Source organism: Aureobasidium namibiae, assembly GCF_000721765.1.
Source record: "Aureobasidium namibiae CBS 147.97 unplaced genomic scaffold scaffold_3, whole genome shotgun sequence".
Lineage (NCBI taxonomy): Eukaryota > Fungi > Ascomycota > Dothideomycetes > Dothideales > Saccotheciaceae > Aureobasidium > Aureobasidium namibiae.
The window spans coordinates 485729-509325 of NW_013581206.1; the positions used below are offsets into that span (position 1 = coordinate 485729).

The following is a 23597-nucleotide window of genomic DNA, read 5'->3' on the forward strand; positions in this document are numbered from 1 at the left end:
AGTTCTTATAGTACCTCATATGAATCTCTGTATACGGAGAAGGGCAAGTCAAACTATGCTGTTTTGAAGAAAAGTCGAGAGTTCTTTGTCTATCCTTCTATCGAGACGCCAACTCTTTACATGCAGAACAAAATATATATACACACACCAAGAACCATTTCCTTTCACTCCCACGCCATGAGAAGCTGCAAACAACAAACTTTTTGGCCCAGCCATCAACAAATAATCGTACACATTCGCTTCTCTTCATCCCATTAAATGCACAATTCATGTTGCTTATTTCTTGTTTCTCTCAGCCTGGTACTTTTCGTGCTTGGCAATGAGCTCCTTCTGCAATTGCATGGGTGCAGGCGAGTAATGGCTGAATTCCATAGAGAACTCACCCTTACCCTGAGTAGCAGCTCTCAACTGGGTAGAGAAACCAAACATGGAGTTCAAACTGCAGTCAGCGTAGAGAGTAAAGTCCTCAGGGCCGATCTCAGTATCGGAAATGACGGCGTTACGCTTGTTGAGCAGACCGACAATATTTCCCTGGAACTCGTTGGGTGCGGTGATGGTGGTCTTCATCAGGGGCTCAAGGACTTGGGGTTGAGCTGCAAGGAAGGCCTTGCGGAAGGCTTGTTGAGTGGCGTTACGGAAAGACATTTCGGACGAATCGGTCATATGGGTAGCACCGTCGTTGATGACCATGCTGGCACCCAGGACGCGGTGACCAAGCAAAGGACCCTTGTCGCAAGAAGCGTAGAAACCCTTCTCACAAGCAAGCAAGTACTTCTCACTAATGGTACCACCGGTAATCTGCTGCTCGAAGTGGTTATCGGCAATCTGGCCAGTGGGCTCCATCCATCCGACGACACGGGCATAATCACCAGCACCACCGGTCTGCTTCTTGAGAATGTGATCGAAGGGAACGCGGGACTGGATAGTCTCGCGGTAGGCGACTTGAGGCTGACCAACGATGCAGTCGACGTTGTACTCACGGCGCATACGCTCGACGTAAATGTCGAGATGCAATTCACCCATACCGGAGATGATGGTCTCCTGTGACTCAGTGTCGACGTGTACACGGAAAGTAGGATCCTCACGCTGGAAGCGAGACATGGCCTTGGAGAAGTTGGGGGTATCCTTGGTCTGTTTAGGCTTGATGGAAAGCGAGATGACAGCGTCGGGAACGAACATGGAAGTCATGGTGTAGCCGAGAGTACCGTCAGTGAAAGTGTCACCAGAGGCGCAGTCAACACCGAAGACGGCACAAATTTCACCAGCATGGATCTCGTTGACTTCCTCCATCTCGTTAGAGTGCATACGCACGATTCTGGGAATCTTGACCTTCTTGTCGGTACGAGCGTTGTAGACGACCTGTCCCTTCTTGATGGTTCCTTGGTAGACGCGAATGTAGGTAAGTTGACCGAAGTTGCTCTCTTCCAGCTTGAAGGCGAGACCAACGAAAGGCAGCTCTTGGTAAGAGACCATCTTGACAGGAGCTTCCTTACGTCTCTTGTCGAGAGCAACGTTCTCGACCTCGGAAGGGTTGGGAAGGTAGTCGCAGACACCGTCGAGCATGGGCTGGACGGACTTGTCGGCCAGAGCGGAACCCAACATGACAGGAGAGAACTTGAGAGAGATGGTTGCACGTCTAATGGCGGCCTTGATCTGAGGAATGGTAGGTTCCTGCTCGTCAAGGAACATCTCGGCAATCTCATCATCGACATCGGCAAGAGTCTCGATGAGCATCTTGCGTCTCTCCTCAGCGACCTGCTTGACGTCGGCAGGAATCTCGTCTGACTCGACGATGGTCTCTCCCTTCTCGCCAGTGTTGTAGATAGCCTTCATGCGAACGATATCGACGACACCCTTGAAGTCATCCTCAGCACCAATGGGAACCTGGATCATAGCGGCGGGAATGCGCAATTTCTTGTTGATCATGTCGCAAACACGGAAGGGGTTGGCACCCATGCGGTCCATCTTGTTGATGAAAGAGATACGGGGGACATTGTAGCGGCGCATCTGACGGTCGACAGTCTGAGTCTGGGACTGAACACCACTGACGGCGCACAGAATCATGACGGCACCATCAAGAACCCGCAGAGCGCGCTCGACCTCGATGGTGAAGTCGATATGGCCAGGGGTATCGATCAAGTTGATGTGGTATTTCTCCTCGGTTCCCTTCTCGCGGTCGACCTTGACCCAGTCACAGAAGGTGGCGGCCGACTGAATAGTGATGCCCTTCTCGCGCTCCAAGTCCATGCTGTCCATCTTCGCTCCGACCGAGTCCTTGCCGCGAACCTCGTGGATGGACTTGATGCGACCAGTGTAGTACAGGACACGCTCGGTGGCGGTCGTCTTTCCACTGTCGATATGAGCAGCGATACCAATGTTTCTCAGCTTGTCCAGGCGGGCGGCCTCCTTGGGGTTCAGGTTGTTGACAATGTCCGTCTGCGAGAGCGAGCTGGGGTCCTGCATGGCGTGGTCGAGCCTAGATGGGTGTTAGCTTTGGACCTGCCATGTCTTGAGCAATACATACACAGCAGCGGCAGTACCGCTCTGCAGTCTCCTGGGCTGCCATGAGGTCGTCCTCTCACTCACGGCTGCCGTCTGGGAGCGCAACAGAGCGGGTGAAGGCCAACGCGAGAGGGAAAAGTTTCTGCGGCAAGCATTGCGGGAAGCACTCTCGAGCGATCGCAATGCGCTGCTCTGCACTCTGCCAGCTCCGTATGCCCTCATCTTGACTTGAATGGCCTGCCGATGGAAGGTCCGCTTGGCGTGGCGGCTCTAAGCAACTGCACTTTTTCTGGTCATCATGGTCCACGGCTTCTTCCGTCCTCCGCGTTGTTTCCCGCATTCATCTCTTCTCCGCAACTTCCTTTTCTGTCGACTAGCAAGCATTGCTCCCTAGATTTTGAATAATTTCAACATTTCAACTTTATGTGATCCACCCATGTGTTCTTGACTATCTTAGCTTTCGCTCTTTTAGCAGAACAGTATTTCTCATGCACGTCACTTTCTAGGTCTGCCCGTGCAGGCTTCGAAGGAACATGAGCCAAGCTTTGCTTGTACTAGCATGCTGTACCATTGGCTAGTGCAGCCTTCCAAGACCCGTCCCCTGAAATCTTCGAAACTGCAGGCAGGATTGTTGCTGCCTGCGAGTTCACTCGACAATGACTCGACTGTCACTCAAGACATGTTCACTGTTGACAGCTTGCTGCTAGTCTGAGGCCTCATCACGGCCTTCTGCTGCTCAATGTAATTGTTATCATCAGCCTTTCTCTCAGTATATACCTTCCAGAATACGCCTTCTCTCGCCAAGCAACGAGTACAATTACCTACCTCAATTATCTAGCAATATGGTCAAAGACATTGCTACAGCCGACGAGAAACAAACGCACTCGAATGTAAAGCAGACCAACAGAACTCCAAAAATTTCTGACTATTTGAGGGTCTTCTCATATGCAACAAAATGGGATATCTGCGTCTACACCGTCGCCTCGCTGGCATCAATCGGCGCTGGCATAACTCTACCGCTCATGAATGTCATCTTCGGACAACTTGCTGGCCGATTTACCGATTACTACAGCGATGCCTCCGTCTTGACACGCGAGGATTTTGACCGAATTTTGAACCGTCAGGCCTTGTACATCATGGCTCTCTTCATCGGCCGCTGGGGCCTCAACACTATCAACAAGTATTGCTTCAGAATGATAGGCATCCGATTGTCGTCGGCTATACGCCTCCATTATCTGCGATCACTATTCGCGCAGTCCATTCATGTCATTGATTCTATGCCCGCAGGAGCCCCTGCTACAGCCATCACCGCAACAACCAACACCCTGCAGCTTGGTATCTCGGAGCGCCTAGGGACATTAGTACAGTATATTTCAACAATTGTGGCTGCCATCATAATCGCATTCGTCTGGAGTTGGGATCTGGCTTTGGTCACGTCTTCGTTGATTCTGTATACCGTGGTGGTTGCCGCAATCTTGATGCCTCTCATCATCAAAGGCCAGACTGCGACTCTTGAAGCCGACGCAGAGGCGACAGCTGTTGCTAGCGAGGTTCTAGGAGAAATTCGTCTGGTGCTAGCATGTGGTGGTCAAGATCACGTCCTTTCTCGCTATAATACCTGGGTTCAAAAAGCCTTGACGCGAGCACAAAAGGCCGCTCCATTTTTAGGAATTCAACTTGGTCTTGTGGTATGTCTTGGGAACATACTTGTTGCCATCGAGTAGTATGATCGCTGATGATAAAGCAGTACTTTGGGATCTTCGGCGCCTTCGGTCTGGCGTTCTGGTATGGCAGCAAGAAGTACATCGATGGCAGCATTAGCAATTCTGGTCCCGTGATCATCGTACTGATGTCGGTCATCATGCTAATAACCTCCCTGGGATTTCTATCAACACCACTGATGGCCATGAGTAAAGCCATGGTAGCTGCATGTGAGCTCTTGACTGTCATTGACGCTCCGCTACCTATCTTGGGTTCGCTCAAACCAGATATTGCTTCCAAAGATGTGGTGTTCGAGAACGTCACTTTCGAGTATCCTGCTCGTCCTGGTGTACGAGCATTAAATGGATTAAGCTTTCGCCTTCGTGCCGGTCAGAATACGGCTTTTGTCGGGTCTTCTGGCTCGGGAAAAAGTACAATTGTCGGTCTTCTGGAACGTTGGTATTCTCTGCAAGACCAGCACATGCTAGAGAAAGTCGTTGTTGCAGAAAAGCCTTCCAAGAAATCTGAAACCTTGGGGAACCAACCGCACGATGAGCAACAAGTATCTCTGGACAATCCTGTGCTGTCTGGGACGATCACGATTGGCGATCACAACATCGAAGCTCTAGATCTTAAGTGGTGGAGGGCTCAAGTCGGAGTTGTACAGCAAGAGCCATTCCTCTTTAATGATACGATCTTTGGGAACGTTGCGAATGGGTTGATCGGTACGCAGTGGGAAGACGACTCTGAAGATCGAAAGCTGGAACTTGTCGAAGAAGCATGCCATGAAGCTTACGCCCATGACTTTGTCAGTCGTCTGCCTGACGTAAGTATATGCCTTTTTCCTGCGTCTATACTAACAGACTTCCGCTCAACAAGTTGTGCTGACCAGACAATCGACAGGGGTACTATACGAAAGTCGGCGACGGTGGTGTGAAACTGTCCGGTGGTCAGAAGCAGCGCATCGCCATTGCAAGGAGTATCATCAAGAAGCCCCAGATCATTATATTCGATGAAGCCACCAGTGCTGTCGATGCAAAGAGTGAGAAAATCATCCAACTCGCCCTCGACAAGATCGCAATGACTCGCACGACCATCACTATCGCCCATCGCCTTTCAACCATCAGGAAAGCCGATCATATCGTTGTGCTGCAAGCTGGGCGTGCGGTCGAGCAAGGTACCCATGAAACACTCATGGCTGAGTCTAGCAGTGCGTACAGTGCTTTGATACGTGCACAGTCGTTGCAATTCACCACCAGTGACCACATGGAAATCGACATACGAGATAAAGACGCCAATGTAACCTCAGAGAAGATCATTGACAACACCTCTCAGGATCCAGAACCCGAGCCCCCAAGGGACGATCATACTGCACCGATCACCAAATCTCAAAACTTCTTTCGGATGTTCCAGAGACTTCTACGCACGCAACGCGCCCATCGGTATGCTTTGATGGGTATCGTCATCTCCGCTGTGGCAGTCGCTGCAGCCACTCCAATCCAAGCTTGGCTCTTTGCAAAAGTTCTTGGGGTCTTTTTCCTGAGTACAGAAGCCGCAAAGAGCAGAGCCAACTTTTGGGCCCTCATGTGGCTCGCTCTCGCTGCAGGTTCGGGCCTCGCGAATTTGTCCGAGGCTTGGATTGGCCTGCGCGTACAATATTCTGTTAGTGCAGTATACAAGACACAGTACTTCACTGATATGCTTCATCAAAGAATCAGCTTTTTCGACAAGGACGTCAACTCCCATGGCACGTTGAGCTCTCGTATCGCTAGCGATGCTAAGTCCTTGGAGGAAGTCTTTGGTCTCAATCTCGGACTCGCATTGTCTGGAATGTTCAATGTCGTTGGATGCATAATTATCTCCTTGATCTTCAGCTGGAAGCTTGGCATCGTTGCCTTGTGCGTCACTATGCCGATCATGTTATCCTCCGGATTCTGGAAGTATAGACATGAGGTACAGTTTGATAAGATGAACTCTAGCGTGTTTGCGGAGAGCTCTCAGTTTGCTACCGAAGCTATAGGTGCGATCCGAACAGTCTCCGCGCTTACCATGGAGGATACCATCACAGAAAGATACTCGAAGCTTCTGTCTGATCACGTCCAAGCAGCCCATACCAAAGCCTTGTGGACATCTGGCCTCTATGGTTTTGTGGACAGTGCCGGTCTAGGCTGTCAGGCTCTGGTCTTTTGGTATGGCGGTCGGCTTCTCGCCAGTGGTGGGTACGGATTCGAAGCTTTCTTTGTCTGCTACATGGCGATGATACAAGGTGCAGAGGCCGCAAGTCAGGTACTCAGTGTCGCTCCTAATACTGCACAAGCTACTGCCGCCGCAAATCGCATATTTGAGATTCAAGAGTCCGCAGATACTCAAAGAGCAGGGCTGAGCAACAACAAAGACATACCCGCAGCCGACGGCGGCGTGCGGGTCGAGCTTCAGAACGTTCATTTCAAGTATCCCACTCGCGATATTTTCATTTTCGAGGGCTTGAACATCAGCATTGAAAAAGGTCAATATGCAGCTTTTGTCGGTCCATCCGGTTGCGGCAAGACCACCATCATTTCTCTTCTGGAAAGGTTTTACGACGTAAGTCCTGGACAAGGCGTAATCACCTGCAATGGCATCAACATCAATGACATCAACGTGTACGACTATCGAAGGCATCTGTCTTTGGTAGCTCAAGAACCGACCATGTTCAGAGGAACCGTTCGCGACAATGTGCTCTTCGGCATTCCCGATCCTGATTCTGTCTCAGAAGAGAGGATCCACCAAGTCTGCCGCGACGCACTCATCCACGACTTTATCATCTCCTTGCCGCAAGGCTATGACACTGACGTAGGCTCGAAGGGAGTCGCCATGTCAGGTGGTCAGCGACAGCGCATAGCTATCGCTCGAGCTCTGATCCGTGATCCCAAACTTCTTTTGCTTGACGAGGCAACATCAGCTCTAGACTCTGAGTCTGAGAAGATTGTACAAGCTGCGTTCGAAAGAGCACGTAGCGGGAGAACTATGGTTGCTGTTGCTCATCGACTATCTACCATCCAAACTGCTGATGTCATCTTTGTGTTTGACGACGGGAAAGTGATGGAGAAGGGCACTCATGCTGAACTTGTGAAGAAGCAGGGTATTTATTGGGAGATGGTAAGTTTCTCGTGTCTGCTTCCTGCTCATTACACTAACGGACCAACACAGTGTCAGAATCAAGCTCTAAACTAGCAATAAAACAGAGACCATCAAGACTTTACCTCTATGCTTACTATATAAGCTCCACTATATGAGTGTCTCGGTACACTCTGCTGGATATCAAGAAAGCTGTATCACTCTAGCAAAGACTGGACCTCAGGACTGACCATTGGCCTCATCAATCCTCTTGTATGATTGACCCAATCATAAAAGATTGTTTCGTCAGAAGCGAAGTTGATTCGGTTGTGGTCAAGTCTACTGCAAAATCACTTCACTAGTGTAAGTCTGGACGCGCCCCTGAGTCGAACTCAAGACCTTCGGAGGGCAAAAAAGAGGACTACCATCGATCGAGGTGGCTGCTGACTACACCATGTTACCATAGTGGCCGGCGGGCTCGGTGACTCATGGTTGGTACGATGTGTAGGAGGATAATTAATTGGCCTATATGGTGATGCTTGACATAAACAGGCGCTTACTACGCAAGCAGTAAGGGTAGCTTTGAGGAATCGAGATGCTCTCCTACACCATCACGCACGCTATGTGTGTCCATTATGGATCTCACTGGAAGCTGCGGACGCGCAAATAAACGACGTCTCATGCGAGAGAGTACCAAGGGCTGGCAAAAGGAGAACGCAGGATCTCAAAATCGAGGGAGTCATTGGTGCTCCGAAAGCAGAAATTCAAGGGTATAATGCTACAAAACAAAAAGGAACGCTTCCGTCCTGGCCATGAGAGAGGAGAGCTAGAACTCACAGGCTCATAATCCGAGTTGAGGTAACGATTTCACAGCTTCTCTTCGTTTCCTCCTTCGTGGCCCTGCCTCTTGCTGGATATGATGGGATTAGTTTGAGGCGCGAAGGAGCCCTCACTTCAAGAAGAAGTTCTTCCACTCATCATCCTCGTCATGCTTCTTCTCCTGGCCCTCATCCTTCTTGCCTCCCACGTAGGGAAGCTCACCAAACTTCACGGGGGCCTTACCCTTTCCCTTGGTATCCTCCTTTGAGCTAGCAGGGGCACTGCCAGCGGCAGTTAGCTCGGTGTCCATCTCTTTGAGTGATGGCATAGCGTCGGCATCCTCCATGTTGACATCCTGCATCTGATCGTCGTCGGCATCGGTATCGGCCTTGCTGTTGCGCTTGCGCTTGTTCTCGCCCTGACCCTTTGCCTCCTCTTTGACGTAACGTGCGACGACAACGGCGCGAGTGCTCTTGACCTTCTTGTGCAGCTCCTTGACGGCAGCCTCGATGGTGGACATCTCTGTATAGTGCTACGGTCAGTCTCAATCCGGGTCAAGGGGGAAGAGAAACCATCTTAACCTACCAGGAGGAGTGTCATCAAACTTGATAATGCCCTTTCCCTTCCAGCTTCCCTTCGTGCCACCAATGAGCTTGTTGTACTTCTTCAGAGTGTCAATCAACATCTGAGCGGGGATATGCTCCTGGAGCATGCAGACAATCATGTCGAGATCGAGGGGCTGGAGAGTGCTTCCATCGTTGCGAGCCGAGTCCCAAGCGCGGTTTGCAGCGTTGATGAACGAGGAGTAGAAGGCGCGGTACTGATGGTGTTCAGGGAGGTTGATGAACCACTTGTTGACTGTGGTGTTGTCTCCGCACCAGAGCCAGGTGTAGTAGAGATCTCCGTGCATACTAGGACGAGGGCGAGTGGTTGACATCTTGTTGACCCAGTGTTTGACTCGCGGTAGTCGCTGCTTGTGTTGGTGGTATTTACCGTATTGGTGGCGTTGTCAACAGTGTTCAGGGGTAGTAGCAAGGTAATCAGATGTCTCGAACTCGTATACTGCTGAGTATTGTAGAGTTGAAGTAGGGGGCAGACGATCTCGGAGCACAAGAGTGGAAACGAATGCGCCGTGGTATTGTGAATCAAGGGTGCAAGAACGGGACCAATAGTCCGTCTGCACCGGACTATCACTTCACTCGCAACGAGACGGAAAATTCGACCAGTGAAGCTCCTGGACGACCTCTCTGATATTCCGCGACTGCAACCAAAGCTCCTTGTGCTCGAGTTTTTGACTTAACTTCTCGCCACAACATCACAACCTCACACCCGCACAAGTCAGCAGAATGTCTTCTTCTTCCAACACAAACTACAAATGGTTATGGTGTGACGACCACGCCAAAGTCACCAACTGGTTTTTGAGTCTGACAGATCGTCACGAATACGCTCTGTTCTACGCCTCATTCATCAACACCGCCAACCGACACTGGGAAATCTCCATCGACACGACAGCCACTGCAAAGAAGCTGGAGCCACTTGGCCAGCTCATCGTCGAATGCCTTGACGAAGACCCAATTCCCACTGATTGGCTCATCGAGGCATTGAGCGGCTACCACAAGTTTATCGGTGGCACCAAAGGAAATCTGAAGGGTACGGGCGTGATCAGATTTGACAATACTCCACCAGGTAAGCACTTTGCTATTCCTTTCTTGAGTAACACTAACTAAAATTTTGCACAGACATGGCTTCCATCCAGAGGGGCGAAACAAAGCTCTACAATCTCATCGCTCGCTACTACAAGCAACCTAAGATCAAAGACGAGGGGATTCAGGATGAGGAAATGGAAGACGCCGAGATGGAGGTTGAGCAGGAAAAGCAGCACACCAAGTTCGAGATCGCTATCGTCGGAGGCAGAAAGAAGATCGAGGACGAGGATGAGGATATGGCTTGAAGTAGAAGCTGTCCCACTGCTGAGACATGGTTCTAGCACCATGACTTATGCCCTGTTGACTAATCGACGAAACACGGTCTCATCAAACTTTTGCATCCCTTCGCCACCTGTCTCCGATTTCATTGTGTTATGACGCTATTGTCTGATGAGCTAGGTCTAACAAAGTCACACAATTAGCATAAGAAAGCTATAAAAATTTGTTGTATAACCCCTTCTGTTCGAGGATGTCAGGCACAGTTGCCTGTGCACATATGTCTAGATCAGCTAGCTTCAGACTAATCAGTGGACTCACATCTACGTGGTGTGCATAATCTGGAGAGGCAAGAGGCAGTCATATGAGATGTGGCTTGGTGTCTCCTCCGTTGAATGCGTTTTCGTAACCCGAGCAAATGGTTTAGAAACTATCGGACGGATCCTGACTAAACTCAACGTTCTTACTCAGTATCTTTCTTCTACACGTAGATTTGACATACGGAAACTTTGAGAGACACAAAAGCAAAAGTAGCAAAAATAAATAGCTAAAGCAGCCCCTGAGTCGAACCTTAAAACAAACCTCTGATCATTTCCACTGGGCCAGTCACAACATCTCCTTCGTAAACTAGGGAGGGGAAAAGAGGGGCAGCTGTGATTGGTCTGATACAATATGTCTCTATTCTGATCCAATATATACCCGCTGTTCCAGTGATGACCATGTCAGCAAGATCATCTCGCGTTGTACTGAGAGTCTCCAGAATCTCCCGGTCATATTTTACCTGCGGCATAAATGCATACTGCATACATCACAAGATGGCTCTTGGAGACTGCCCAACGTCTGTCGTAAAAAGACATCGCATCATAACGTTCCTGGCCACACATTGGAAAGACAACACAGAAGGCTATGCTTGATACATGGCGAAAGCAAGACCAAGTAGACAAGGGCAAAAACTACGAGCACTGTATAATCAGATCGGCGAAGAGATGAGAGAAGCGATCAAATGAAGAGGGGTATGATGCTATGTTACAAGACGAAGTACTCCAACATTGAGAAAACCAAACCACGAAACCAAACTCCCACGCCTACATCTTACAACACCATATCCTCGTCCTCGATCTGCTCCTGTTCTTCTGCATCGAACATCTCCTCCTCCTTCTCCTCGTTCTCCCCCTTGGCCTTCTTGTCTCCGACCAGCGGCAGACTGCCAAATTCCACGGGCGCCGAGAGAGTTGTGGCCTTTTGGGCCTGCTTGCCAGGGACAGCAGGGCCCAGGTCGCCGATGACCTCCTCCACGGACTGCAGAGACAGGAGTTGTTCGCGGTGAACGAACGGATCCCACGACAGCTCCGTGCTACGCGGCGACGGCACGTGCACGGGCACAGAAGATGGTGCCAACCAGCCAGGCAGGGGCGAGGGTGCCACATAGGCAGGCAGAGAAGAGGGTGCCACGAAGGCGGGCAGAGGTTGCCGAGTAGCCATAGTGGCTTTGTGGGCGGCGGCGGCGGCTTGAAACTGGGCGACGCGAAGGCTGTTTCTGACCTTGCGTAGGTCTTTCTGGACCTCTGCCTGCAATCTGTTCTTGCCGGCAGTCAGGGCTTGATGGCCTGCACATAGATCAGCGAGGTGTCTTGCGGGTGTATCCATGATTGCCGCCGGGGTGCTGAACAAAAGAACATCCAAAGACGATCTCACGCGATGGTTCCACTCAAGTTGCAAGTATGGAGATGCACGGGGCTCTGAAAAGACCAGCCGTTATCCACTGAGAGACACTACAGGAACATCTCTCTTTGGACATACCTCAACCTCTGTAAGAGATCGTGCATCTCTATAGCTTACAAGAGCAGGGTGCATTTGTGGGCAGGAATAGAAGCGTGACTGACTCGAAACATATAGGGAGGTGCTTGCTGAGCAGCAGAGCTTACAAACAGGCGGGTATTGATAACTTACTGAGACCTTTGTTGAAGGCAACGAGGCCGTTCTCCTTGTAGCGGGATCTACCCTCGCCCAAGCCGGCCGAGTACTCCTGCAAAGCGGTAAGCAGCTCATCGGCAGGGATACGCTCCTTCTGTAGAAGCTCGACGATGAACTTCTGCAGACCCTCCAGAGGAGCGCGTTCCTGACGACGAGACAACTCCCATGCCTTGTTGGCGACATTGATGAACGAAGCGTAAAATTCCTTGTACGTCAGACGCGGCTGGGTGAGGAACCACTACGTGATCTTGGTGTGGTCATCACTCCACATCCACTCGTGGGTCACCGAACCCATCATGGAGGCGCGAGGGCGTGCTGCTGAGGATGACATGATGATGGTGACTTTGTTGATGTTGATCGTGGTGGTATTTGTTATGATGGTGGTGGCTCTGGAGTTGCCAATTCGCGCGGAAGAGAGAAAATAGTTGTGGGTGAGCGCAACACAAGTGAGACTATTTCTCATGTTCAGATTTGACAACTCACTTGCAACTCACATCTCTGAATGCAAATGGCTGAGATGCCTCACATCCGTCAATCAGGTCTGAACGTCATCCTTACCTCCCCTGTGTCGAAGGCTGTTACATCGAACCTACGGTGATGCACAATACTTCATAGCAGGAAGTTGTATCCACGGAGACGATTTATCCTAGGATGCCCTTTTGGTCATACCTCTGATTGAACAAGCATTCTTGCGTTCTCCTCACTGCGATATCATGGTCCTCGGCACGCAGGAAGATGGTAGACTCGAAGGCTACCGTTGGGAGACGCTCTCAATGCAACTCATCCTCGTCAAGTGCACCTGGGTTGAATAACATCACAACTTTCATTGGTATTTCTTTCGGGAGACACTCAGAGGTATAGTATTGATGTTGTTGTCGTTGCAAGGAAGATAGAATGGTACGAGCTGACGTCGAAAGTGTGGACAAGAACGGTCCGTGCTCAGCACGTCTCCTGACCTCCTGTTCTCCGTCCTGTCGTCTCTCTCTCCATCAACAACGTGATATGCAACCATGTCACACGGGAAGGATGCTAAAACCTGGAGGAACGTCTTTGAGTGTCGTGGGTGTTCATTCATCAAAATTCTATGCGTAAACTAAGTTGATCAATCATATCAGCAGTGACAGCTCTCATTGCAACCTATGGACGCATCATACTGTGCAGCGAGCAGATGCTTACTTGCACCGTCTTCTCTGTACGTGAGGGTATGTCATACAGATGTTATGAAAATGCATAGTTTGACATGTTCGATTCTCAGTGGGCACACCTTGAGTCTTGAAAGCATTGTGCCTTTTTATAGCATTTTCTTCTATAAAGAGAGGGTGATTGGGTTCTGGAGCTATACATTCTAGTATGCGGAGAGTGCTCACATCTGTATCCCCCATCCTTGCTCTATGATATCCGAAGCAATCAAGATGCACGGTTCTTTCTAGATGGTGGAGAAGTCCAAAGAGAGCCAACGATATAATGAATCTCAGCGGATGTTTCTCCTTTTCTAAGTCAACCGTGCACTTGTATAGATACTGCGCACGACACACTTGCACAGGGAGTGTGGCTCACCCTTGATGATCTCTGTTCCAAAGAACTGTGAAGTGAGCAGAAGTGAGTAGGATTCGCCGACTCATAACTCACTGTGACTAGCTAGACAATCACTGGCTTTGACCGCTTGCGCGTTTTCTCATCCCCCCTTCTCTCCTTCTTTCCTCCCACCATCACAACTCTATTCCCCCCAATACACATTCAGTCGCCCTCCTTAACTTCCAAGCTCTACATTGCATACGCCCTCAACTCAGCAGGGTCTGAAAGTCTAGACTTGGTCGTTCTCTCTCTCGTGTATGTCATCTTCCTCCGTCTTCTGTTGACTCAACTGACGCGGCATCTTAGATCATCAAAAGCAACAAAATCAAATTTCCTGGCGCAATCGTCTTGTAAGTTTACGCTTTGCCCAACGAGATTCCAGTTGGCTAACCTCTGGAAGATCGACTCGCTTTCACTCATTTGACCATCGCTTCGCGCATCTGTACTGGCGAGCCTTTCCACAACACCCCCTTCGCACCACCCCTCTTTCTCGCAACACATCATCAGTAACTACTAGGTAATCTTCCCTTCTTCTTGTTCTGTGCTCACATCTCTGACTCATACACGCAGTCAACACGGTCGACGCTCAACGTGTCCAGGGGCGCCAGCACGAAAAGCTGTTCGAAATGCTCAACGATTTGCACTACTTCAGTGGCGTCCGTACTCGAGATGACATGAGGGGCGAACTACAAGAGCACACCAGACTCATGGGCAGCATCATGAATCTTCCTGCCGACCGCATCGCCGCTCAAACCGATCACCAGAAGCGCATGTTGCAAGTCGTCGTCTTCGACTCGCCTCCCATGAAGGCCAAGGACTCCAAGTCTCGCTGCCTCGTCTGTCCACCGTTGATTCCTCGCACGGTCTCGAGGCCCATCTCGCCATCCTTGACATTGTCAACGATGAACGCGAAGGCTTCATGCAAGATAAAGAACGTTGCTGCCTCGCTTTTGGTTGTGCAAAGGAGCAAATGATCGTCATCACCGGCACTTTGGCCAAGGTCAGAGATGATGCCACGACCCAGGTCGTCAAAGACGCAACCGATGGTGACAACGTCAAGACCATCACTCTCAGTCGCCCCCTCCTCCACTGGGCTCACCTGTTCGTGAATATCGGTTGCCAGTTTTCGTGTGTCCCTCCTGAGTTCGACATTCCTGCCGATCTCGCCTTCTATGGTCAAGCAGAGTGAGACCTCATCCATGCTCTAATCGAAGAGCATGTGGTTAAGCTTGAAGAAGAGAATGCTGCTGCTACTAAATTGGGGTCCAAGCCTGACGATGGCGCTGTTCCTTCTGCCGAAATCAAGTCCAAGTCTAGGAAAATTTTGTCGCTGGATGGGAAATCTCTAGCAATGGTAGCGTGGAATGGTGGAAGATGGAAAGATCACCTCTTGTAACAGTAGCTACCGAGAAGAACATGCCGGCGAGGTCGCTTGGGCATTGCAGGAAGAAAGGAATTAATTGTCGTTCGCTTCCATTTTGTTCGTGCTGCGTTTCGTGGTGAACAAGTTGTTAACGAAATGAAGAAATTCAAGCACATTCTTTGTCAGAAATGCAATTGTACGGCCATTATGAACGGACTAAAAGTCTTGAGGGCAAGTTTGACAACCTGATTACAAAGAAGGATTACCCATGTCTGTCTCAACGGGCACATGGGGTGATAATGGACGATCAATAGTCGGAGTAAGTAACCCAGAACGAGCAATATGCGATTAATGTTCGGTCTGCTTGAATGTACGATCTTTGCAGAAATCTTGTAGAGACGTAGGTCTGGAGGGAAGCAACAGTCCGAGCAGCAAAATCAATTCCATGGACAAAACTCAGCAAGTTGGGCGAGAAAGCCGCAGATCGTTAGCAGAAAGTGTGAAGAAGAGCATAAAGCAGCATACGAGAGTAAGAGAAGCAGATGGCAGCGAGGAGAGTAGACGACTATAGGACGAGAGTACGGGCGCAGAGAGAGCATACACAGTGGTATGGCTTTGAGTGTAGTAGGAAGAGAAGGAAAGAGAAGAGGAAAAACACATTCCGGCGACGAGCACATTCACGTAAGCTCATAAGTTTTCTGGAGGTGTCGTCTCGTGTGCAATACGGCCTCTGTCCACTGCGTATATAGCATTATAGATGATTGTTCTCTCACATTATTAGCTGTTTTCTTGTATCATTGGTTGTTCTTTTGTGTTGTTAGTTATTCATCCGAGCTGTTGGTTTGTGATGTGTTGTTCCAATAGACAACCGACACAGACAAGTTGCTTTGAACATGCAGGACAGCCCGTGACGACTTAGAATCATATACGCTCCCAAACAACACAACATCATCTATCCTCCTAAATGCCGGTTTGGCGCAGGGGTAACGCGTCGCACTTGTAATGCGAAGATCGCTTGTTCGATTCAGGCAATCGGCATGAACCAAATCCTCTGGATAGATCATTTTTGCACTTTCTACTGTCAACAGGTCTACTAGATCTCGTGCTATGGCTTTCTCTTTCTCTTTTTTGCCCCATCATGATATGAAATACTCTTATCACTTCTGGAATAAATTGAGATATAATCGAAAGTCACTGATGTCAGTGGGCAGTATACGAGGTGGTCATGCAGTTCGCCTCGATGGTAAAATTCTCCAAATTCCTTGATTACCCAAAATTTCTAGTAACCAAGCCACTATCATGCTATAATTCTATATGATCGACCAGTATACATAGAGACCTCCCTTATAGCTTTGCTATCCGATGCAGAATAGCTCCGAAATGATTGAAATGTCCTGGAATAGAAACTTAGTTGTAGAGGACAGGGTTGTACCGAACACATGGCTCCACGAACGGAACGCATCCTGATCAGTGCACGAGTCTCTTCAGTCACAACAGCGCGCCTTGCTCATTGTCGTAGCGTCCATCCTTCTGCAAACTTGCTGTATAGGACAACCACTATGGTTGACTAAAGCACATGTTATGTAAGCCGCCTCTTCTATCACGTATAAGCGATGTAAATGACTTCGAAGAGCCTTCATTGCTATGCAATATCGCTCTCTTCTTATTCATACCATAAGCTTGCTTTTTATGGTGATATGGCGATTATAGAACAGGTTAGGTGATTTGCTATAGCATACGTCAGGTTTGGCCTCACTTGCGTTCATATTAGAAGTGAATGTCCCGAGCATGTTTGCTCTGTTTGGTCGGTGGTCGCGGTCGGCTTTCATTTTACTTATGCTCATCTTCTACGCTTCTCCTTCTCTTCCCATTACCAAACATAACACACTCTTCCGCCCCTTACCATCTCCTCCCTCCGCTACATCTTCTCTACTGCGCACTGTGTTAGGGTACTTCTCACTCGGTCACGCATTCATTTGTTGATGATAGCAGAAGCGCAAATTCTATTTCGCTAGGCAATAAGGCTATCCTAGCACAGTGCGCGCTAACGGACATGTAACGTCGATTTCTGGCAGACAGTACCTTAGATACAGACTGTATTTGTACTCGGTAGGTTCAAAGCGCATAGTGAATGGTGGTCTTCCTGCTAACAAGCTCGCCGCCTAGCAGGACACTATGCATCTTAAACCGCCACGCGCTCTTCTATTATCAACACCCCTCTTTGCTACGTCCTCTCCGTTACGCACTCTGTTAGAGATGCGTCCTAGATCGCTAACCACTATGTCGGCATATCCATTAACTTGGCCGGGTCGCAAGTGCGTTGAAAAGAAGTAAGATGTACTCCTAACAGAGTGCGCTGCGCGCCAACGGACGCGTAATGACAATTTCCTGAACGATAGTGCCTCGGACGAAGCACTTCCCTTGTATGTCTTGAGAGCATGGTTGATGATGGCGTCGTCGCTAACAGGCTCGTCAGTGCTGCAGTCATGCCCATCCGGAAGGGACGCCCAGCAGGAAAACACATGCTCTACATGGTTCATCGTGCGTTACCAAGCACCTACACCATCTTGTGGCTCGGAACCGAGAACATGGTGGTGCGGGGATCTTTGTGGTTCATGGTGACCACATCTCACTGCAAAGGCGCAGCGACACGGTTGACCGACAGTTGCAGGGATTCTCGAAGGTAAGTGAGTACAACGCCGAGCCCTCGTGTGCTCTTTCTCCAAGTATGGCTTCTGACACCGGAGCAGAGCTCATGCCGATCATGACCAAACCTCCATGATCTCCATCACTCCCGAGCGGTCACAAGCCTCACCCTCGTCGGCTCTTCCGTCTGTCTATGCATCGCCTTTCTCCTACCCACGATGCCAAAGCTGCAATTGTATCCTCAGCCAGAACATGACCATGATGGACAGGTCAGCATGTGTCTTTCTCCATGCATAGTGCCTTCGGTTTGCTAACACCATGGCTGCAGCCCAACAGTTGCCATTGCCAATGCCTCTACAACAAAGGCTTCCATCACTATGTCGCCGAAGAACACTCGCTCCGCTGAGAACAACCTCCCCGAAGACGCGAGAACCTTGATGTCTTCACACCATCAGCGCTCGCTTCCAAGCTTCCATCATCCCTGTATCAATCCCCGACAAGCACAAACTCGAGTTGCTTCTCCGACCGCAATGCACAATAATCGATTAGCGCTTCTCGGGATGTCAATTCTTCCTTCAGAAGTTATTTGAACCGCCATCTTCCAGCCCATGGACGCCACCGGCAACCAGACAGACTGTCATAACGGCCATACTGCATCCTTTGTCAGATCTTACCTACTGGAAATCAGTCAGCCTCGCCAATTGCTCGACCTCTTGAAGAAAGAGGGCAAACAACGAGTCGAGGTCCCCGGGTGGTTAAGATGACCAGGGACATCATCGACGGCCCCGTTATCATGTCCGTCTGGTACACTGGATACGTACTCGGGTGCAGAGAGACTTCGTGCAGACAAGACGAGACGAGACACTGCCTGCCTCTCAGACTTCTTCAAAGGCTGTGATGAGGTCGACCGTCAATATACCTATGTGTGAAGATTTTCCATCTCGTCAAATCCCATTGGAAGCCATCTGTCACACAGAGCGGCAACATCACTCTACGATTTTGAGGAGACCTACGCCTGCTGTCGATTCTCACACTCGGGCATGCTTTTTTTGCTCGATTCGTATCTCGGAGGCTGGTTCGCTGTACAATAGCTCGCACATCTCTGTTAACGCATCTCTTCAGAGGTCAGAGAATAGCTCAATTCCAAACCATCAATCTTCTTCTCTTTTTTCAGGTGCAAATAACGTGAATGCTGTAGCTATAGAAATGCACAGTCTTTTGCGTGAACAGACAGCATCTATTGAGAGTCATGATGCTGTCGACTCTCTATGGAACTGCCTGCCATCATGAAAGGACTGTGCGTTTCGATAGCTTCATTCCCGTCTGTATGTGGACTCGAGAGCGGGAGTGAGATGTTGCATATGCCGTATCATGGCCAAGTTATACCATGGAGAATGTGTGTACTTTGATATGATTTTAGACGAGCAAAGCAGCCTCATCTCCCCAGACAAGTAATTTTTGTGTCGAACTTCTGAAAAATGTTAAGATCCCGGACCATCCAAATCATCTACTTAGAAAATGTGCTCAGAGTTTCGCGCCTCCAAGTCAGTTTTTCGAAGGATGGATATTGTTGTGTTGTTAAGGAGTGCGAATGCAGTCGAGTTGTCACGGGCTGTTCTGTAATAATGGCTAGCCAACCCTTCGACAGCCACGAGTTGATCGACAACTCCTCTTGAGTCAAATTTGATATGATAGTGACAGAGAAAGTCATCTCGACCAAGCGATCTTCGCATTACTAGTGCTTTCGCGTTACCCCTGCGCCAAACCGGCATTTAGGAGGATAGATGATGTTGTGTTGTTTGGGAGCGTATATGAAGCTGAGTTGTCACGGGCTGTCCTGCAGCAAGCGCCAGCCAAAACGTCCGCGCGTTGATACTGTCCGTACGGACCTATCAACTCTGATGTGTTTAATGCTGTACTTTGTCTTACAAACCTATCGTGATGGACGAGGAATCACTGTCCTTGAACCTAGTCGTGCAGACCGGCAAGACGTTTACCCTTCGCTAGCAATTCGCACAAACAAGCGGAGGAACAATTTGGATATTAGTGAGAGTCCATGCCGGCATGCCTTCGTAACTCGGAGGTGTCTGTAGCATGCCTTGACCTGGTCAAGCAAACTCTTCTTGTGAGATACGAGCCACTCCTGGTTTCGCTAACACTTTTGACCTCCATGTGTGCCCCTCAAAGCCAGCAGAAGCCCGCCATTGTGCAAATACCTGACTGATTGTGGTGACGAGGCACCATCTGCGCATGTACGCCTGAGACTCTGCAAGCATCTCCAGCAAGCCATAGTGCGAGGACAGCTCACCCAGCTACAAGAGTTGAAGCAGGAATGATGATTGCCTATCAAGCATCAAAATACAATCGATGGTATAGCCACTCAAATTTGGACGGCGAGCGGTGACGGATATAGTATAGCCACTCAAATTTGAATGGCGAGCGGTGACAGACATGGTATAGCCTCCTTACGACTAGTCCTCGTCGTCTACTTTCTTCCTCTCGGATATTTCCTGGAATTGTGCACAAAACAATCGAAATGTCAGAACATAGGAGTGGTAGCTGACCATTGAGACATATCTTTCAGAGCCAACATGTCTAGAATAAGCATCTCTCGTTATCTCGAATACACACATCAAACATATACTGCTTGTCCGAATGTTGGAGAAGTCACCGAAGTTGGTACTTGTAACTATGCTTGCTAGTAGTTGCCGACATAAACCCGGCCCCGTCAAGCTCTTCACACCGCCAAGCCCTTCGCACGGGTCAGTGAAGTTCGCGCGAAAAATTATTCTGTTCATCGACAGCGACATTAGAAGTCTTGGAGGACAGCAGTTTTAATCCATTTCCAACAAGACCATACATTCACAATGGCGCTCGTCAAGGCCGGCGAGGCTGATTACTCGATCAAGCCCGAGAACATTACACCCACCATCGACACCAGTGCCTGGCCGCTGCTTCTGAAGAACTGGGACCAGCGTACGTCGTAGAGCTTCCACGTTGTGGTTATTCCTGCAACTAACACATCTGCGCGCAGTCCTTGTTCGCACTGGTCACTTTACCCCCATCCCCGCTGGCGCAACTCCCCTCAAGCGCGACCTCAAGTCATACATCTCCTCCGGCGTTATCAACCTCGACAAGCCCTCCAACCCCTCCTCGCACGAAGTCGTCGCCTGGATCAAGCGCATCCTCCGTTGCGAGCGCACTGGTCACTCCGGTACTCTCGATCCCAAGGTCACTGGATGTTTGATTGTCTGCATTGACCGCGCCACCCGCCTGGTCAAGTCCCAGCAGGGTGCCGGTAAGGAGTATGTCTGTGTCATCAGACTTCACAACAAGCTCCCCGGTGGCGAGGCACAGTTCGCCCGCGCCCTCGAGACCCTCACTGGTGCTCTCTTCCAGCGTCCCCCTCTTATTTCGGCCGTCAAGAGACAGCTCCGTATCAGAACCATCCACGAGAGCAAGCTTTACGAGTTCGACAACGAGAGACAGCTCGGTGTCTTCTGGGTTTCTTGCGAGGCTGGTACCTACATCCGTACACTCTGTGTCCATCTTGGTCTCTTGTTGGGTGTCGGTGCTCACATGCAGGAGCTGAGACGTGTGCGATCTGGTGCCATGGACGAGCAGAAGAACCTCGTCACCCTCCACGACGTCCTTGACGCTCAATACCTCTACGACAACCAGCGCGACGAGAGCTACCTCCGCTCAGTCATCAGCCCTCTCGAGTCTCTTCTCACCACCTACAAGCGTGTCGTTGTCAAGGACTCTGCCGTCAACGCCGTCTGCTACGGTGCCAAGCTCATGATTCCTGGTCTGTTGAGATACGGTATGTTTTGTCACGTTCTAGCAATCATCAAATTCTTACTAACAATCTACAGAATCTGGCATCGAGGTTCACGAGGAGATTGTTCTGATCACCACCAAGGGTGAGGCCATCGCCATTGCCATTGCCCAGATGTCGACCGTCGAACTCTCGACTTGCGACCACGGTGTTGTTGCCAAGGTCAAGCGTTGCATCATGGAGCGTGACCTCTACCCTCGCCGCTGGGGCATGGGCCCTGTCGCTACCGAGAAGAAGAAGATGAAGGAGAGCGGCAAGCTCGACAAGTACGGCCGCCCCAACGAGGCTACTCCCGCCAAGTGGAACGCCGAGTACAAGGACTTCAACCTGACTGTCAACGGCGAGTCGACCACTGGTGCCGAGAAGATTGCCACCGAGGCCGCCCCCGTCAAGGAGGGTATCACTGGTCAATCCAAGGACACCACCTCCACTGATGAGGTTATGGCCGCCCCCGCTGTTGCAGGAGACGGCTCAGATGTCAAGGATGCCACTATGGAGGATGCTGGCTCAAAGAAGGACAAGAAGCGCAAGCGTGACGGCGAGTCAGCCGAGGAGAAGGCTGAGCGCAAGAAGAAGAAGGCCGAGAAGAAGGAGAAGAGAAAGAGCAAGAGCAAGGCCGACAGCTCTGACAGCGAGTAAATGTACACTTGACTGCTGGGCGGAAGAGATGGTATCAAAAGTAAAGCGCATTACAATGTATAGTACGCGCGCGCGGAAAGGAAAGGCGGCGTTTGGGCACGGTGTTCAGGCGTTGAATATCAGTGACGGCGATTGCAGCATATGCCAGCGGGAAAGTCGGATCTCCTTTGCAATGAACAAAATCACGTTTTAACATCATTCAATTGATTTCGATCCCCTTGATTGAGCCTTGTGATGGGATTTAATGGAAAAGCCGGATGTTCCACATCGATAAAGCAAGCATGGCCGTTACGCATGACGTGGAATGGTCACGCAGATTGAAAGTGGCTGGCTACCTACTTATCAAGAAGCTGAATAAGGAGTCCGAGGCGTACAATAAAAGGCTATATATGGAAAGGGATGATAGGTTGAACAATAGGATTATACATAGCTACACCGTGGCCAGGCCGAGTCTCATTCATTCCTGAATCTCCCGCGTTGGCGACCGGCTTCACTTTTACCAATCGCGAAACTTCCCAAAGCGGAACATTCACCAACTCGCCCTTTCTTTGACTTTTGAGCCAACGAGCAACCTTCCCTGTCTAACTTCTTCAAACTCAGTACACGCGATCTGTTTCCTCTATACTACCCATACTCAACCGCCCGCCTTCTCCCTCCACGACCAAGCATACCCGACGCCGTCAACCCCTCTCTCATACATCATGGCGGAGAAGATCCTAATGTCCGAGTTCAAGGCCCTCTCCAAGGAACCCTGGACCAACATCGAGGTATGTCGCCCTGTTGCGATAGTGGAGTACCAATTACGATGCTGACCCTCTGATGTCCAGCTCATCAACGAGAACATCTTCGAGTGGCATGTCGCCCTCATGGTCATCAACCCGGACTCGATCTACAATGGTGCCTTCTTCAAGGCCAAGATGACATTCCCTCGCAACTACCCCTACAGCCCTCCTGGTATGTGGTCTTGCCGTCGCTCTCACTTATCGCAGTGCTGACCAAGATGGCAGAGTTCAAGTTCACCTGCCCCATGTTCCACCCGAATGTCTATCCCGACGGCAAACTCTGTATCTCAATCCTCCACCCTCCTGGCGAAGACGAAATGTCGGGCGAACTCGCTGCCGAACGCTGGTCGCCTGCTCAACGCGTCGAGTCCGTCCTCCTCAGTATCATGTCCCTCCTCGACGATGCCGAACCCTCCTCACCAGCCAACGTCGATGCTGGAGTCATGCTCCGCAACCATCCCGAGGCATACAAGCAAAGAGCTCGTCAAGATGTCGAGGCTAGCAAAGCCGACATTCCCGAGGGCTTCGTCATGCCTACAGAACATGCCACCTACAAGCCGGAAGTCGAGGACAATTTGTTCAGCTGGAGCGACTCAGAAGTCGAGGATGACTTTGACAACGACAGCGACGCAGAGATGACTTTCGACGAGGATGATGAAGATGATGAGCAGCAAGTGGCCAGCGACAGCGACGACTGAACATAGTACTCTCATCATGGGCTACACGCATATTCTACGGCG

General features: G+C 50.2%; 9 protein-coding genes across 9 annotated transcripts; 6 read left to right on the plus strand and 3 right to left on the minus strand.

The window, feature by feature from the left end:
- Window positions 1-276: 276 nt before the first annotated feature.
- Window positions 277-2724, minus strand: M436DRAFT_40391 (elongation factor G 1, mitochondrial precursor; the record flags this gene model as incomplete). The annotated part of the gene is made up of 2 exons (XM_013574715.1): window positions 277-2476; window positions 2525-2724. 2 exons carry the CDS (start codon window positions 2722-2724, stop codon window positions 277-279), a joined length of 2400 nt encoding a protein of 799 aa, XP_013430169.1.
- A 620-nt stretch (window positions 2725-3344) lies between these two features.
- On the plus strand, window positions 3345-7416 carry M436DRAFT_61225 (P-loop containing nucleoside triphosphate hydrolase protein; the record flags this gene model as incomplete). Its single annotated transcript, XM_013574829.1, has 4 exons — window positions 3345-4190; window positions 4250-5029; window positions 5107-7341; window positions 7393-7416. 4 exons carry the CDS (start codon window positions 3345-3347, stop codon window positions 7414-7416), a joined length of 3885 nt encoding a protein of 1294 aa, XP_013430283.1.
- An 832-nt stretch (window positions 7417-8248) lies between these two features.
- Window positions 8249-9055, minus strand: M436DRAFT_61226 (uncharacterized protein; the record flags this gene model as incomplete). Its single annotated transcript, XM_013574830.1, has 2 exons — window positions 8249-8640; window positions 8704-9055. 2 exons carry the CDS (start codon window positions 9053-9055, stop codon window positions 8249-8251), a joined length of 744 nt encoding a protein of 247 aa, XP_013430284.1.
- A 409-nt stretch (window positions 9056-9464) lies between these two features.
- Window positions 9465-10069, plus strand: M436DRAFT_61227 (uncharacterized protein; the record flags this gene model as incomplete). Its single annotated transcript, XM_013574831.1, has 2 exons — window positions 9465-9804; window positions 9858-10069. The coding sequence occupies 2 exons, from the start codon at window positions 9465-9467 to the stop codon at window positions 10067-10069; spliced, it is 552 nt and encodes a 183-aa protein (XP_013430285.1).
- A 1063-nt stretch (window positions 10070-11132) lies between these two features.
- On the minus strand, window positions 11133-12345 carry M436DRAFT_79201 (uncharacterized protein; the record flags this gene model as incomplete). The annotated part of the gene is made up of 3 exons (XM_013575014.1): window positions 11133-11647; window positions 11991-12252; window positions 12301-12345. 3 exons carry the CDS (start codon window positions 12343-12345, stop codon window positions 11133-11135), a joined length of 822 nt encoding a protein of 273 aa, XP_013430468.1.
- Window positions 12346-13576: 1231 nt separating this feature from the next.
- On the plus strand, window positions 13577-14778 carry M436DRAFT_61229 (uncharacterized protein; the record flags this gene model as incomplete). The annotated part of the gene is made up of 5 exons (XM_013574832.1): window positions 13577-13603; window positions 13657-13844; window positions 13896-13939; window positions 14160-14425; window positions 14461-14778. The coding sequence occupies 5 exons, from the start codon at window positions 13577-13579 to the stop codon at window positions 14776-14778; spliced, it is 843 nt and encodes a 280-aa protein (XP_013430286.1).
- Window positions 14779-17390: 2612 nt separating this feature from the next.
- M436DRAFT_61230 (uncharacterized protein) lies at window positions 17391-18188 on the plus strand (the record flags this gene model as incomplete). The annotated part of the gene is made up of 3 exons (XM_013574833.1): window positions 17391-17635; window positions 17703-17867; window positions 17927-18188. 3 exons carry the CDS (start codon window positions 17391-17393, stop codon window positions 18186-18188), a joined length of 672 nt encoding a protein of 223 aa, XP_013430287.1.
- A 2277-nt stretch (window positions 18189-20465) lies between these two features.
- Window positions 20466-22075, plus strand: M436DRAFT_40532 (centromere/microtubule-binding protein CBF5; the record flags this gene model as incomplete). The annotated part of the gene is made up of 3 exons (XM_013574742.1): window positions 20466-20574; window positions 20633-21421; window positions 21474-22075. 3 exons carry the CDS (start codon window positions 20466-20468, stop codon window positions 22073-22075), a joined length of 1500 nt encoding a protein of 499 aa, XP_013430196.1.
- Window positions 22076-22776: 701 nt separating this feature from the next.
- M436DRAFT_79204 (putative ubiquitin conjugating enzyme) lies at window positions 22777-23555 on the plus strand (the record flags this gene model as incomplete). Its single annotated transcript, XM_013575015.1, has 3 exons — window positions 22777-22842; window positions 22903-23029; window positions 23083-23555. 3 exons carry the CDS (start codon window positions 22777-22779, stop codon window positions 23553-23555), a joined length of 666 nt encoding a protein of 221 aa, XP_013430469.1.
- Between the last annotated feature and the right edge of the window lie 42 nt (window positions 23556-23597).